This window comes from Helianthus annuus, chromosome 13 (genome assembly GCF_002127325.2).
Source record: "Helianthus annuus cultivar XRQ/B chromosome 13, HanXRQr2.0-SUNRISE, whole genome shotgun sequence".
Classification (NCBI taxonomy): Eukaryota; Viridiplantae; Streptophyta; class Magnoliopsida; order Asterales; family Asteraceae; genus Helianthus; species Helianthus annuus.
The window spans coordinates 163581520-163597157 of record NC_035445.2 but is presented as its reverse complement, the minus strand read 5'-3'; the positions used below and the strand labels follow the sequence as shown (position 1 = coordinate 163597157).

Sequence of the window (15638 nt, the reverse complement as noted above, 5' to 3'; positions counted from 1 at the left end):
TAAAAACTGATGAAAACAGAAGTTATATTTGAAGTCAAAATCAGAGCTTTAGGGGCTGTTTGGCAACATCTGAATGGTTAAGTGCTGAACCAGTAAGAGGTCTGAACCATTAAGTGCTGAACCAGTAAGAGGTCTGAACCATTAAGAGCCTTTATAATGCTTAACCGTTCAGAGGCAAACGTCTGACCAATTCAGATTAGAGGTCTTAACCATTCAGAGACAAATGTCTGAACCATTCAGACATCTGCTCGTGAAACAAACAGTCTGAACCATTAAGTGTTGAACCAGTTATAAAAGTTTTGTTAGTATAACATATGCAGCTTTCAAATAGAAACAAATGGAACATATTTCATTGGATCATCTCACTAATCCAGTGTGCACAAATGTTTTAGTCTACAGTGAAATCTTATTAATCCAGGTCTATAGAGCATGGTCTAAACGAGTACAATTACGGAACATTTCAACGAATAAACACACAACAATTTCTTTGTTTTCTGGGCACCAATAAGTAGAGTTATATCATCATTCCTTTTTACCAGTCATACCTGCAACCACCTGCAATATTTCATTATTAGCTGGCAGTGTCAAAAACAAGCTAAAACCTCAAGTGGAAAATAAGTGTTCGTCGAAAAGAAATTTAAACTTGATAACAATACGTGTCACTCACATCACTTAATGCAGGCTGAGGAGCTTGTTTGGTTGATTCAAAGGAATCCAGCATAGGCCTCACGAAAGCAGGAAGAGCGAGCCCTAATATTTACAGTAATAATCAGGTTAATAACAAGATTATTAAAATCGGGGGGGGGGGGGGGGGGGGGGGGGGGGATCTCATACTTCATACATAACCTAAATATTGAAGACATGTATCATTTTTATTTTTGAATTGCTAAGCTTTTTCTCCCCTAAATCCTATACTAAATTACACCTCCCAACATCATATATATGAACAGTTACACCACTTTACTTGGGTGCTGTTTGTTTTTGCAGATATAAATTGTCTGCAAGCTGATTTCATCTGTTTTCATGTCTGCAACTGAAGATGTGGTCTGAAGCTCTGCAAGCTAAAAATATAAGACTGTTTGTTTTTTACTGTCTGCAAGGAGAAGAGGGAGGTCGTCGGACGGCGAGGAGAAGAGGGAGGTCGCCAGAAAACTGGTCAGAAGAGGAGGAGCGGCGGCGAGGAGAAGAGGGCTGATGTTTTAAGCGTATATGGGGGAGGAGTATATTAGGGTTTTTTGTGAAGATGTTTGAAGAAGGGGGTCCTTAGCTTATTTTTTAAGATGAAAAAAGCTGAGTTCAGATCTGTTTAAAAAAAAACAAACAAACAGTCTTCAAGGGTAACGTCTGCGCGCCTGCAGACATCAGCTCCCTTGAAGATGTTTGAAGAAAAAACTCCTTAGGTTCTTGTGTTTAGCTACATCCTATGTTGTTAAAGGTGCATAGGCCTTACCCGGAGCCTAGGTGCAAGATGCATAGTATAAAAATACCATTTTAGTGTAGGCCGTTTTAGACCTGTTCAGACTATTTTGGCCAGAACTTGGCCTGAAATGCACCTATCCAGGATAGGCGCAAATGCCGTGCGCTGCACTTTTGCGCCTAGTGCAATTTTGACAACATAGGCTACATCAGTAAGCACACCCATTGATTTCATCACTGTGACTTCCTGCAATCTATGTATCTAGCTTCGGTGGTTGGTGGGTATGCGGTTTCTTTAGTATTTTAAACAATGTGATGGCCTGTTCTTCCAAAAGCATTCAAATCTCAAACAAAACCCTAAGTCCAATCGAAATTGAAGACGCAAAAAAACTAACCAAATATGAAACAAATTACTAATGAACAAAACATGTTTCTAATCAGTAATCACATAACTTCAACTTCATAAAATCAATATCCTACAATTCCGTTACAAGATACAGATCCAGATGAATCATATACTGTAACCTAGCTAGTGATTTATGCATAAATTGAAGTATATAGGAAGAAAAAGGTTTATTATCATCATCATCATCATACTCAGTAAATCCCACCAATAGCAAAGCTAAGGTAGGGTCTGAGGAGGGTAGATGTAGACGGTCTTACCTCTACCCGTAGGAATAGAGAGGCTGCTTCCAGTGAGACCCCTGGCTCGATTGTAGTTTTGTATCAAGCCTTGGACCTAAGACACATAACACTCAAACAATCGGGAGAGAGACTGATTGGTGCATGTACCCCCCGTGTCTTTCAGCTATCAACGTCACAACATGATGCATGATTAACCATCCGCCTAGAGGTGCACAAACCGGTTAATTTTAATAACCGGATCGGTTAACCGGTTATACCGGTTAATTTGACTTTTTGACTTTAACCGGTTAATGCTTTAACCGGTTATTACTTTAACTGGTTATTTTTTTAACTGGTCCGGTTAATTACTTTAACCGGTTCGGTTAATTAACCGGTTATTTTCGGTTATTAACCGGTTTTTTTGCCTTTTTTTTTTTTGAATTTTTCGGTTAACCAGTCTATCGGTTAAAAAACCGGTTTAAAAAAACCGGTTAATAACCGGTTATTATACTAAACACTTATAACCGGTTACTAACCTACGGTTAAATAACCTATTGAACCGGTTATTCCTAAATCGGTTATTAACCGGTTACGGTTTCGGTTAATAACCGGTTACGGTTAATTAACCGGTTATTTTGTGCACCTCTGCATCCGCCACTTTTAACGTTATTTTCACGAGATTAGTAAAATAACGTTAAAGTTAGTACCATTTCACTTTTGCCCCCCGAGCGCCCACATTATATGTGCACACCGCAAGCGGGGCATAAAAAGGTTTATTATCGTTACACCTAATTCCCTTCCTGAATTCAAAACCCTAAGTCCAATTCAAATTAACACTTTTCTACAAGATATTACCGCTAGGGGTGTAAACGGGCCAATCCGCTTCCGACGTTAAAAACTCAAACTGAGCCGAGCTTAAACGAACCCGAGCTTTTATTTAGACTCGTTTAATAAACGAGCTTGCGCCTTAAGGATGGCAAATAGAACACGATATTCATAACAAGTTCAACAAAACATGTGTCTGTCTAATCACGAAACTTCAAGTTCATTGAATTAAGATCCTACAGTTCCAGAACAGGATTAAGATCTAGATGAGTCATATATAGTGTGAACTAGCTGGTGAATTATGCATAAAATGAACTAGATCGGAGAAACTAGAAAATTAGGGTTTGTGAAGTAAAAAATAGGGGAATACCGAAGCCGCCGATGAGGCAGGAAGCAGCAACAATAGGCTCTTGAACGACGAACATCCTGAGCTTCTGCATAACCGCCATTGCTGCTCTTTGATCTTCTTGTTGACTTCAGGCGTGTGTTGTTGTTCAAGATCAATGGTAGTTTTCAACGGTTCAAATAATCTCAAACTTTCTTAATTTGACCGCTAATAATCTTAACTCAGTTATTTACTGATAATAATCTGAAATGGTCCACTTTTGGTCGATAATAGTTTGCGTTAAAAATAGTTTAACGGAGTTACAAACCGATGTTTTAGGGCTTTTGATTAGAACGAGGATACGAGTTAACTGATGTAAAATTTATCTCGAAATACTGCCCCAAAACGACGAAAACGGTGCTTCAATTCGGGTATTTAAAGTTTCAATTAACAAAAATCAGGTTGTTTGGAGCACCGTTTCGAGGTAAGTTTTACATAAATCGACTCGTCTCCTCGTTCTGATCAAAATTTCTAAAACATCGGTTTGTGATTCGAAAAAAAACTTAACTCCGTTAAGCTATTTTTAACGGCGGACTATTATAGGCTAAAAGTGGACCGGTTTGAATTATTATCAGCAAATAACTGAGTTGGATTATTATCGGCCAAATTGAGAAAGTTTGAGATTATTAAAATCCAATTTGCCTTTATTTATTTATTTTACAGTGACGAAGGTTGTTCGGTTATTAGCTTCTTTCGGCTATGTATCATGCTAGTTTTTTTTTCCTGTGATGAAGACTGTTCAGTTTGGTTCGATTACTAGCTTCAATTGAAATTGAAACAGAAGTTATCGATTAATATTTTACTAACCAGTTGATTTTCAGTTTATTCGGCTAGATTGTCGATTTTTGGTTAGGTGCGGCTAATTTCGGTTAAAAATCAAAATCAAACTTGGGCTAAATTTTTGAAGTAGATGAATACATTAAATGAAGGTATTACCTTTCACTTTAATACAATATGTACATATAAATGGTTCGGTTTGATTAGTTTCGATTGTCGAGTGATAGCATATTACCTTTCACTTTAATCCTCATAAACTAATCCTTTTTATGGTTAACATGTTTTGTAGAACTAACAACTAGTCATAAGCTAATGAGGTAGTGGTGGAGTGGTTGGGGAAAGAATTGGCATTCTTTGTGACCAGGGGCGAAGGATTTAAGGGGCGGGGAGGGGCGCCCGCCCCCCCGAACTTTTCGGTCAGTAGTGTTACATATGTACGTTTCGTATAGGATTTTGTAGGTGTATACGTTTTCGACCCCCCGGTTTTATAAAAAAAAAATAGGTATATATGTTTTCGACCCCCGGTTTTAAATTTTTTATTTATATAGCCCAAATAAAATATTTAATTGGTCCAAATATTATAGCCCAAATCATTATATTTGGTAGAATACTAGAATGTATATTATATAACTCAAATCAAATCATTATATAGCCCAACTTAAAAGCCCACCCTATAAAAAAAACCCAAATTCGTTTACTTTGGGACATCGACAGAAGAACAGAAGCCACAAGCCAGAACTGCAGAGGGGGGGGGATGCAGGTTCCAGAACTGTTCGACTTCAGCTTCCTGTTCGAGAACAAAAGCCAAAACACTGCTCGTTGTTGTGGTCTTGTACTCTTGTTCGACTTCTTCAATCTTCATAAGGTTAAATGTATGTGTTTTTTTATCTTTAGGTTTAATTTAGGGCTGCAATTTATGTGATTTAGGTTGAAATTAGGGGTGAAATTGGCCCGAATTTTTGCCCTAAACTTGTTGAATCATTTTGTAACTATGTCTAATTTTATTTGTTTAATCTTATTGTGATTTGATTTAGATAGATGTTAGAGTTTGAAATTTAGGGTGATTTGTTAACTTGTTTTGTTATTAGATTATGCTATGTGGAAGAATAGAATGATAACTTTTTTTTTAATGTTTGAGAATGTTTTTTATTTGATATTAATGTTTGACCCGACCCAACCCGAATCGAATCACCGACGTCCGACCCGAACATACACCGCAAAACTACGCGATAGAAAATTTTTTTTTAGGTCCGTTACTTTCCGACCCCCCAAACTTTTTTTTCAAGCTTCACCACTGTTTGTGACTCAGGTTCGATTCCCACTCTCCTCATTATTTTATGTGGCATCCGGTAAAGAGCATAAGTGAACATATCACGAGCATATTAGACGCATGATACACGAGCCTAAGTCATTGTGACTGTTGGTGGTCAAGTCATTGGCATTGCTAAAGGGGGCTTCTAGCACGCGTTTGCCGCTGTTAACCAACATTGTATCGTCTAAGGCTTTGCGATCAGAACACCAGGCTTCTGTTGCTTTAGAGGCGGCGAGTTCGCTTATGAGACGACAATATCAACCGCGTAACTAAGTCCTGAAATCAGATACATTAACCAAAATTTTCAACAACTTAATAGAGTATGATTCAAATCAAAACCAAACAAAAAGAATCTACTCATACAAACATTTATGTAAAACTTAAACAACTAGAAGTAACAAGTAGCAAACAAACATAAGTAACATATAAACCAACTTCCTTTAACTGGTTTCAGCAACATTTCCGAATTGCCAAGGGTTGAATTCGGTCGTGCTGATGTTAACTTCTTTAACCGTGCCGGAACTATCAGCAGCAGCTCGGTGTTCATTATACTTTCCGTTGAACTCGTAAATCTCCAAATCGCCCCACGGTGTGGGAGCAATTTGGTCAGTCTGGTTAAACCATTTTGGGACGAATTCTTGACCCTTTGACTCTCGCATCCGTTTCTCAGCCCTCTGTTTCTCTTCAAGACTGTTAAAACAACAACATTATGTTCAATTTTTCAATACATTATTGTGTGTGTGTGTGTGTGAGAGAGAGAGAGAGAGACGTACATGCTCTTTTCTGAACCAGCTTTAGACAAGTCACCTGCCTCAAGTGCGTATCTATCTGGCCGTAAGCGAGAATCTGATGGCAATAAATTCTTTGGAGCGGTTGTAAAGCTGTTTACTTTATGTGCAAAATGTGTGTACTGGAATTTGTCATCTGCAGGGGACTCAGCAACTCTCCAAACCTTCAAATTTCAGAAAAAAAAAAAATAACGAATTAAGCCGTCTTCAAACTCATTATACTGTTTCTTTCAGTCATTTGATAGCAGGCAGCATCTTATATAAAGAGAATGATTAGCCGTAGCTACAAAATTAGCACAAGTAAAGCAGCACATGCAATCTAACACCCTAAACATGTTCTTTGTGGCCATCAGCTTGAACTTTTGTTTTATGCCGAGTCATTTATCGGTACCCATACCGATTATAGGTATTCGGTACATGTATCGGTACCCAGCTTTATTGATTTCAGTATTTGGTATTGGTACGTGTACAGGTAAAAAATGGTACTAGTACCGATTTTTATATAGAACTTTAAAGGGTTTCTTTTATATTATGTTTTAGAGTTAAATGTCATTTTAGTCCCTGTGGTTTGGGCCATTTTGCCAGTTTAGTCCAAAGGTTTCATTTTTCGCCTGTGGGTCCAAAAAGGCTTCACCGTTGCCATTTTAGTCCACTGGGTTAACTTCATCCATTTTTTCTGTTAACGAGAAGGGCAATTCGGTCATTTTATATGTAATTCTGTTAACTAGAAGAGCAATTTGGCCATATAAAATGACCAAATTGCCCTTCTCGTTAACAGAAAAAAAGGATGAAGTTAACCCAGTGGACTAAAATGGCAACAATGAAACCTTTTTGGACCCACAGACAAAAAATGAAACCTTTGGACTAAACTGACAAAATGGCCCAAACCACAGGGACTAAAATGGCATTTAACTCTATGTTTTATTTTGTATTATGATATTTATGGTACTCATATACCTATTTGGTACCCATATCATATTAGTACTCGTACCAATTTTACCTATTTAGTATCCAACTGTATTGGTACTCGTACCGATTGTACCTATTTGGAGTGCTCAAAAAAATAAATAAATAAAGTGGTACCAAAGCGGGTACAATACCGAAATACCCGTACCGTACCAATATATTTGGTATGATATTCGGTACCCAGTTTTGTTCAAATTCGGTACCAATATTTTCGGTACCGGTACGGGTATTGTACCAGTCCCATCCCTAAAAACCAACCGTTACCCGAAAAAATTACATTTTTATATAAAAAATTCTTTCTATTTATGGTTGTGAAAGCTTACTTCTTTGAGTTCAGTGTTTGGAAGGGGTTCTCCTTCCAAATCACAAGGTTGGTAACTCATAGCTTCGTTCCACTTTCCCGTCATTAATATTTTCGGTTCTTCTTCAGAGTTATATACGTATCCATCCACTTCGTAACGACCAGCGCTGCAAATATGTTTCAAGTACATAAATCAGAATCATTTTGATATTAAACGGGATGGACTTTTTTTATACATTTGAAAATAAGAAAAGACGTGAAAACGTTAGTTACGAACCCAAACCAACCACAGGGTTGAAAATACAGGACAACTTTGTCTCCGGTGGTCAAATTGGTCAACACCATCTCCCCTGGGGAATCAATCCATGTTCTTCCAAATATTAAATTGTTAACTTTTGTCGGTGGGGGCACTAACTCTAGAATTACCCCGTCTTTCTTTAGCTTCAAACGAGTTCTGCAAGCAACACAGTAAAAGTAACAAGCTCAGAACTGTTAAAAAGTTAAATTGACAAGATCACTTTATAATCTATATGTCTAGATATACACAAGAAGTGAAGAAACTGTAGTGGAGATAGTTACCTTCCGAGAGGATAAACATCGAGAGAGTTACCGAGAAACTTGGTCTTCACCTTTGAAGTTATATCGTATATGAAATGCTCGTTTTCAGCATGTGCAGCACTTATAGGAGGGTGATGACTAACCTGATTCATATTAATTATTCAAGTATTAGTCACATCTTAATCTTATACAATAGCACAATGCAATTAATCAGCATCTATGCAGTTAATGCGGTAAAATATCGGATATCAGTCAAGGACGAATATCTGAGATATAGGTTATCGCGGTGGGATATCGGTAATTTTAATTTCATGCAGAATATATATATATATATATATATATATATATATATATATATATATATATATATATATATATATATATATAGGGCCAGGATCATTTCAGAACCATAAATATTTATAGAACTCGCAGAACTCCAAATAAACAATCTTTTTATTTATATATTTTTATGTTTAGGATAATTTTATCATTTATTATGTGTATTTTTACGATTACATACATGTTAAGAGTAATTTTATCATTTTCTATATGTAATTTTATAATTATACATATGTAAACTAGTTTTTTTACATATATGTAATTAGTTATGACACATATATATAATTTTGGCAATTAAACATATGTAAACTACTTTTAACATGTATGTAATCAAAGAAATACATATAACAGATGATAAAAACATCCTAAATACAAAAACTTATATATAAAATGACTGTTTATTAGAAGTTCTGAAAGTTCTGTAGTTGTTTAGAGTTCTGAAATGAACTCAACCCTATATATATATATATATATATATATATATATATATATATATATATATATATATATATATATATATATATATATATATATAGCAATTTAACACTAACAATTCAGTATACTCTCCTACCATTAACAAAGTAACCTTTTGCAACTTGCAAAACGCTAACAACTGAAGCAAGTAGGAACTGATTAAGACTTAAAACACTAACAATTAATAACTAAAACTTAAGACATTAAAACTTAAAACACTAATGGCAGCAATAAGAAGAAAAACGAATGGTAGAACTAGAAAGAAAGGTATTGATATCGGGAAAATCGGTGATATATCTGTCAAATATTGGTCAATATCGCCAATAATATCGGTACCAATATTCTGACCAATATTTGACACCGATATTTTACAGGGGGGGCGATCTTGGTTTTAAAATGCGCGCATAATGCGTGATGCGCCCGATGCGCTAATGAGAGCGCATCACAACAGCTGATGCGATGCGTTTACGTGATGCAAGAATATTGCGCGCATTTCGCATAATGCGCTTTGATGCACGCAACATTGTTTCTTATGCTTTTTTCCAGATTTTATGAACTGTGTTCGGTTTTTTCCATAATCCATAATTAACATCTTAGTATGCTTGATTTGAACCGAAAAACACAACTCGTACCTTCTAATTACGTCAGTTGTTTTACTTTAAGTATGTTTTTATAAGTTTTTATGTATAAATAATTTTTAACTATCGCTCGCATCGCGCATCACGCATCAGTTTTTTGGACTAAACGCATCGGAACGCATCGGAGCGCATCACGCAATTTAAAACCAAGGGACCGATAACCAATATATCACCAATGTTAACTGCATAGATCAGCATACACCACATTAGGGGAACCAGAGTAGTTCTTTAAGTAAAAATCTGGACGGAAACAAATGACACTAGGTTAATCATGTAAAAGTTTAAGCCCATAATTGCCCCTTGCCAAAGAAAAATACGTAGAATGTATATATAAGTTTAAGTTTTACCTGTTCTGCAATAAATGTAATGCCACAATGATTAACCATTTCATAGGTTTCACCGAGAATTGGATTAAACGGCTTCCAGGTTCGTTGCAAAGCATAATATACTGATATAAACCAGGATGCTGTAATAGGATAAAATTTATCAATTTCAGATATTTCATGTGTTTGCAAGTATATAAGACACACTTAAGTACCAATATGCATGACCTGTATATACTAATCGCATGTATGGATCCTCGCATTCATCTGCTAACTCCAAAAGATGGGAATATTCCATCAACTACAAAAATAACAGTGTCTTGATATAAACAATTAAACAAGCAACGTATATCAAGTGTATTGATGAAGTCGGGCAAACCTCTGCCATTTTTTGCAGCATTGTCATGGGCTCAAATATGAGTACGGGTAGAGTCACCATTGATGTGATATCAGCTCCCACATACTTCTGCATCGATCTCCAGTAACTGTCACGCTCCTGCAGAAAAATAGATGATGAGATTAACACAAATATACATTTAAGAGACCCCCCCCCCCCCCGAGTTGTGCGAACTTAGAGAACTCCGACTTCCCGTGCGAGTTTTGCCACCATTTTTTGCACAAACGTAGATGAAAATGTTACGAACATAGTTGTAAAAAAATGAGCGGTGTTTTGCAGCCTTTTTACGCTGCTGTAAAAAGCTGCTGACATCAGCATTTACACCCACTGTAAGAGTTTTCTACGGTGGTGTAAATCAACAAAAACCTTTTTTTTTAAGTTGTTTTTTTTAGGATTTTAGGTAAACAAAAAATTTGAAAAAACCTTTGTTTTGGCCGAGTTCTCTAAGTTCTCACAGCTCATAGGAGTTTTCATTTTACCCTAACCATATATATATATATATATATATATATATATATATATATATATATATATATATATATATATATACATATATATAAATTGAGTCCTTTTATCTTCATTAATGTAAACCGAGGCTTGTGAATGAGCCAAAAGTAAGCCGCAAGATGATGGAGATACATGAGATCATAGAAAAACAAAATTTTGCAAGGAGCATGTTATAAGTGGCCAAAATGAATTAAATATGTAAAATGATGGGCTTATGAAATATATGCAAGAGAAATAATTTACTTCACCTCCTGCTTCCATCTGCCTCTTTGTGCTTCAACCTCGGCATCATCTGTTCCTCCCTCAGGGTTGATGACTTCAAGCCCCTCATAACCAAGCAAGCTAAAAAGGAAAATAATCATTATGAAACCGTGGTTATACGAAAAAGTGATACACGCCCATCAAGGTAAACACATAGGTGCTGAATAGGTTAAGTTGAATTATACAATGACTTAATATGTATATTATATCAAAATACCCTGGTATACACGCTATTTTACATGTATGTTTAACAAAAACCTAAAATCCAGCTGTATTTAATCGCTACTTATATTTAAAAGAATAACTGAAATCCCGCTATCTATGGCTACATACCCTGTAGCGACCTTCGACCAGTGGCGGACTTATAGTGTGAGTAGGGGTGGCACGGACTACCCCTCAACCCCGTCTCCGTCAGTGGCGGACATAAGGCTTACCGGGGGGCAACCTCCGCTACGGCTTGGCGCGGAAAAATTTGGAAAAATTAGTGTAAATTTTGGAAAAATTTGACGTTTTTTCGATTTCGTTACGGCTTATTTATAAAACGTTACGGCTTAGTTTCGTTTCTAGATCCGCCACTGGTCTCCGTAGTGTAAAAATACCCCTCAACTTCGTTTCCGTTATATAAAGGATACCCCTGATCCTAAAAAAAATAGGATACCCCTAACTTTTTGGGCTAGTTCCGCCACTGCCTTCGACCTATACGCCACGCTATTCACTGTAGCAACCATAGCCACCGCTATTAACAAATATGGCTAAACATCAATATTCTCTAAGCATTAGGGTAATAACTTTTAGTACATAGAAGTATAAAACCAGTCCATATTATCCAATAGATTAAAGCAAAAGTCTTGCTGTTTTTGCTAAACAAACCACACACCATTGATAGCCAAATGATATCTAAATAGGAATCACAATATTTCATACAACCAGTCACAGTCAATAACCTCATAACTTTAGCTACAAAAACCAAACAATTTCACTTCTAATAACCGTCCACAATCTAAACTATCAATCATGAATAAGGCTGTAAACGAACCGAACGAACACGAACAAGGCCATGTTCGTGTTCGTTCGTTAAGGAAATTAACATGTTCGCGAACTGTTCACGAACGCATACCGAACATAAATTTATGCTCGTGTTCGTTCCGTAGTTGTCAATAGCGAGCGTAACGATCGCTATAGCGCGCTACGTTGCGTATAGGTCTAGGCTCGCTATTAGGGTTGTAGCGATAGATAGCGATAATAGCGATTTTTTTTGTTTTTTTAATATAAATAGAAATTAAATATAGCTATAAGATAGCTGGATTTTAGGTTTTTTGTTAAGTATACATGTAAAATAGCATATATATACCAGGGCATTTTGATATAATATACATATAAATTTAAAAAAAAAAAATTCTAGTGTATCGCTATTTATAAAATAGCCGTCCGCTATTTATCGCTATTCGCTATGTAGCATATAGGTACCTTATCGCTATTTGTCGCTATTCGCCATTAACAACTACTTCGTTCGTTAAGAATATTCAGCTGTTCACGAACAGTTCGTGAACACTGGTGGTCTCGAACACAAACGAACGCGAGCAAATAAAAACGAACACAAACGAACATTTAACTTGAAACTAAAAAATAAAAAAAAAACAGTGTTATCCTTAAATATTGGATATAAGTAGTTAAATACAACAATCAAATGATAAATCAAAACACAAGAAGTCTACTACAACCACCAAACGATGAATCAAGTTTAACTAACTTGGACATAATTATCCCCAAAAATGTCTTAGAATGTCCAAATTTTAGCTAACTTAGAAAAAATAAGGTTTCAACTTTTCAATATGTTTAGATAAAAAGTTTATTATTTATTATTTTTTAATATAATCAAACGAACACGAACGAACGTAAACGAACAAACATGAACGAACGAGACCTGTGTTCGTGTTCGTTCGCTAAGCTAACCAAACCAAATTTTTTTGTTCGTGTTCGTTCGTTAAGCTAATCGCACGAACATAAACGAACTTCCCGCCGAACGGTTCACGACCGGTTCGCTTGTTCGCTGAACGTTCGGTTCGTTTACAGCCCTAATCATGAACAAAATCCACAACCTAATCAAACCTAAAACTTAATCAATCAAGTAGCAAACAACAATACTAGAACCAAATCAAGCATATCCTATCAATCACACAACTCCACAGATCAAAATTCACATAATCAAAGTAAAAAAAACACAAAATCGGATCATAAATCGACCTCAATTAGGTCAATTAATAAATTAATAGAGAAGGATCTAGAACGATTACCCGTTAACTTGATTCTTAAAACTGGAGAAACTAGAAGCGATCGATGAAAAGAATCCACCACCACCACCAGTACTACTACTACCTTGATTCTGTGCCATAACAGAAAACCCTAGAACCCGAATAACTTTCCCCTTTTTGAAGTTGAAGCTAAATTATTATTATATGAAACAAATCACGAATCTAGTGATAGTAAGAAGATGAATTAGAATTGAATCCAGATCTTGTGAATTTGAAGAGATGCGATGTGAAATTAATAATAATAATAATAATAATAATAATAATAATAATAATAAAATAATATTATATTGGTATTTGGTAGTGCGACAAGAGGCAGGCGTAGACGCTTGCATTGGCGGGTTCTTCATTCAAGTCAACAACATACACGATATTTCTTTGAGAAATCGAACCCGGATCCCTTTTCTCGACCCGGTTCATAAATAATTCGGGTTTGAAAAACGGTTCTAATAAGTTGACATTTTAGGGTGGGGGTATATCTTTGGTGAGTGGGTGTTTGAGTGGGTGTTACCGATTGGTGACCATACCCCATGATTGAGTTAGGGTGTTTGAGTAGGAGAAAGGGTAAGAAATCGGTGTAAAGTCACCGAAGGTGGAGAAGGGTGATGGAGGAGAGAACAACCAATCAAAAAATATATAACTCAAACACCCTAAAGTGATTAACCATACCTCTGATTGAGTGTAAAAATAAGGAGTGAAATTGGGAGTTGACATGACATAATATTATTGGGTAGAAAATCACTCAATCACCCTAGAGTGATTAACCATACCCCTCACCCTTATACATGCTCTTAAATGCTCTTAAAAAATAAAATCAGTGGAAACCCCACTGACTTTGCCTCCCCTTCCACCGTACTTTCACAATGTTGCAATTTAGTTCTTTTACTTTGGTACCTTCAAAGTTTTATAAAATGACAAATTTAGTCCCTAAACTACTACTTAATTTTACAAATAGTTTGCTTTTGACACCCCAAATTTGTGGTAGTTTCCTTTTCAGCCCCAACTTTGTTATCGTTTCCTTTTTACCCTAAAACTTTATCAAATTTTATCTTTACCCTTTCTTAGCACTTAAGTTTAGGAGATGCAATTTCTAACCAAACTTTTTATGAACTTTGTAAATGCCACTTTGACCCCCTTGAGAGTTTTTGACTTGACGATATAAATTCGAGTTAGTCGGGTGGCGTATAATACGTTATGATTGTACGATATAAATTCGATTTACGTTACGTTTAGATCCAACTGCAATATAACTATAGGATACATTGAGTTCAATCGGATACATCAAAACGTGCATTTTCATATGGTTAACACATCACATAACATTTGGACTAATCCGTTCAATATTTGCGAAGTACCCGCGCCGCAATGCGAGCGGGTCTTATTACTAGTTCTATTATGATTGTTCAACCAGAATCGGTTTGGCCTCGCTACGCAACAGAAACTTGGCCCTAACGTCAATTTAGAAGAAGAAGAAAAACACTAAATATGAGATAACTTTGATAACATGTATGTATATGCTTCAATCACTTTTACATTACTATTGACTAGGGGGATTCAGAAAAAACCGAAACCAAATAAAAACCGTAACCGAAATCGAAAAAACTGATCTGAATAACGAATTTGGTTTTTCGTTTAGTTTTTAACTGAAACCGAATTGTGAATTTTGTTTTTGGTTCCACGTTTTTTTCAGAAGGTTTATTCGGTTTATTTGGATAACCGAATAAACCATTGATTTGATTAATTATTAAATAAAAGTAATAATATTTAATAAACCATATAAATTTTATTAGCCCACGTGATAAATATAAAGTCCAACTCACAAATTAAGCCCACTCATTTCCATCCTTATTCAAATTATCGTTCGGTGTATATTAGTTGTTGACCTGATGTTCGAAAGTTGGAACACAAACATGAATATAAATTAGGAAAAAAAGTACCCAGAGCATTCACATCCATGCCATCAAATTATGTGTGTAGAGTTTTTATAATATAAAGAGTATAAAAAGTGGTTGTGAGTGGAGGGGAGGGAAAATGTTACTGTTCTTCTGTATATTTGGGGGGACACTGTTCACCCCCTATAATTTTTTAATGTACTTTGAAAGTGGTTGTGAGTGGAGGAGAGAGAAAAAATAATGATAAAGGTATAAAAAAATATTATTTAACTGAAAATGAGAGAGAAAATGTAGTGTTTTTTAGTGTAATTTAGAGTGAAAATATAATGGAATGGATATGAATGCTCTTAGGTACAATTCGGTTAAATTTGGTTGAAATTGGTTTGTTTGGTTTTTAATCGAAACCAAACTAAATTGAATTTGGTTGAATTTGATTTGTTTTGCATATTCCTAATTTGGTTTGGTCTTGTTTGGTTTTTGGTCTGGGGTACAAAAATTTGAAAACCAAATAAACCGGACCGATGAACGCCCCACCCCTACTACTGA

The 15638-nt window shown here is 35.8% G+C and overlaps 2 protein-coding genes across 2 annotated transcripts; both read right to left on the bottom strand.

Annotated features, from left to right (window-relative positions):
• Window positions 1–321: 321 nt before the first annotated feature.
• LOC110900114 lies at window positions 322–3394 on the bottom strand. Its single transcript, XM_022147018.2, has 3 exons — window positions 3236–3394; window positions 668–750; window positions 322–555 (listed from the first exon to the last, which is right to left on the bottom strand). The coding sequence occupies exons 1-3, from the start codon at window positions 3312–3314 to the stop codon at window positions 523–525; spliced, it is 195 nt and encodes a 64-aa protein (XP_022002710.1). The 5' UTR covers window positions 3315–3394; the 3' UTR covers window positions 322–522.
• A 2215-nt stretch (window positions 3395–5609) lies between these two features.
• On the bottom strand, window positions 5610–13545 carry LOC110900113 (oxysterol-binding protein-related protein 3A). Its single transcript, XM_022147017.2, has 10 exons — window positions 13186–13545; window positions 10879–10972; window positions 10106–10222; window positions 9955–10027; window positions 9751–9869; window positions 7974–8095; window positions 7672–7848; window positions 7417–7561; window positions 6113–6291; window positions 5610–6029 (listed from the first exon to the last, which is right to left on the bottom strand). The coding sequence occupies exons 1-10, from the start codon at window positions 13281–13283 to the stop codon at window positions 5780–5782; spliced, it is 1374 nt and encodes a 457-aa protein (XP_022002709.1). The 5' UTR covers window positions 13284–13545; the 3' UTR covers window positions 5610–5779.
• Between the last annotated feature and the right edge of the window lie 2093 nt (window positions 13546–15638).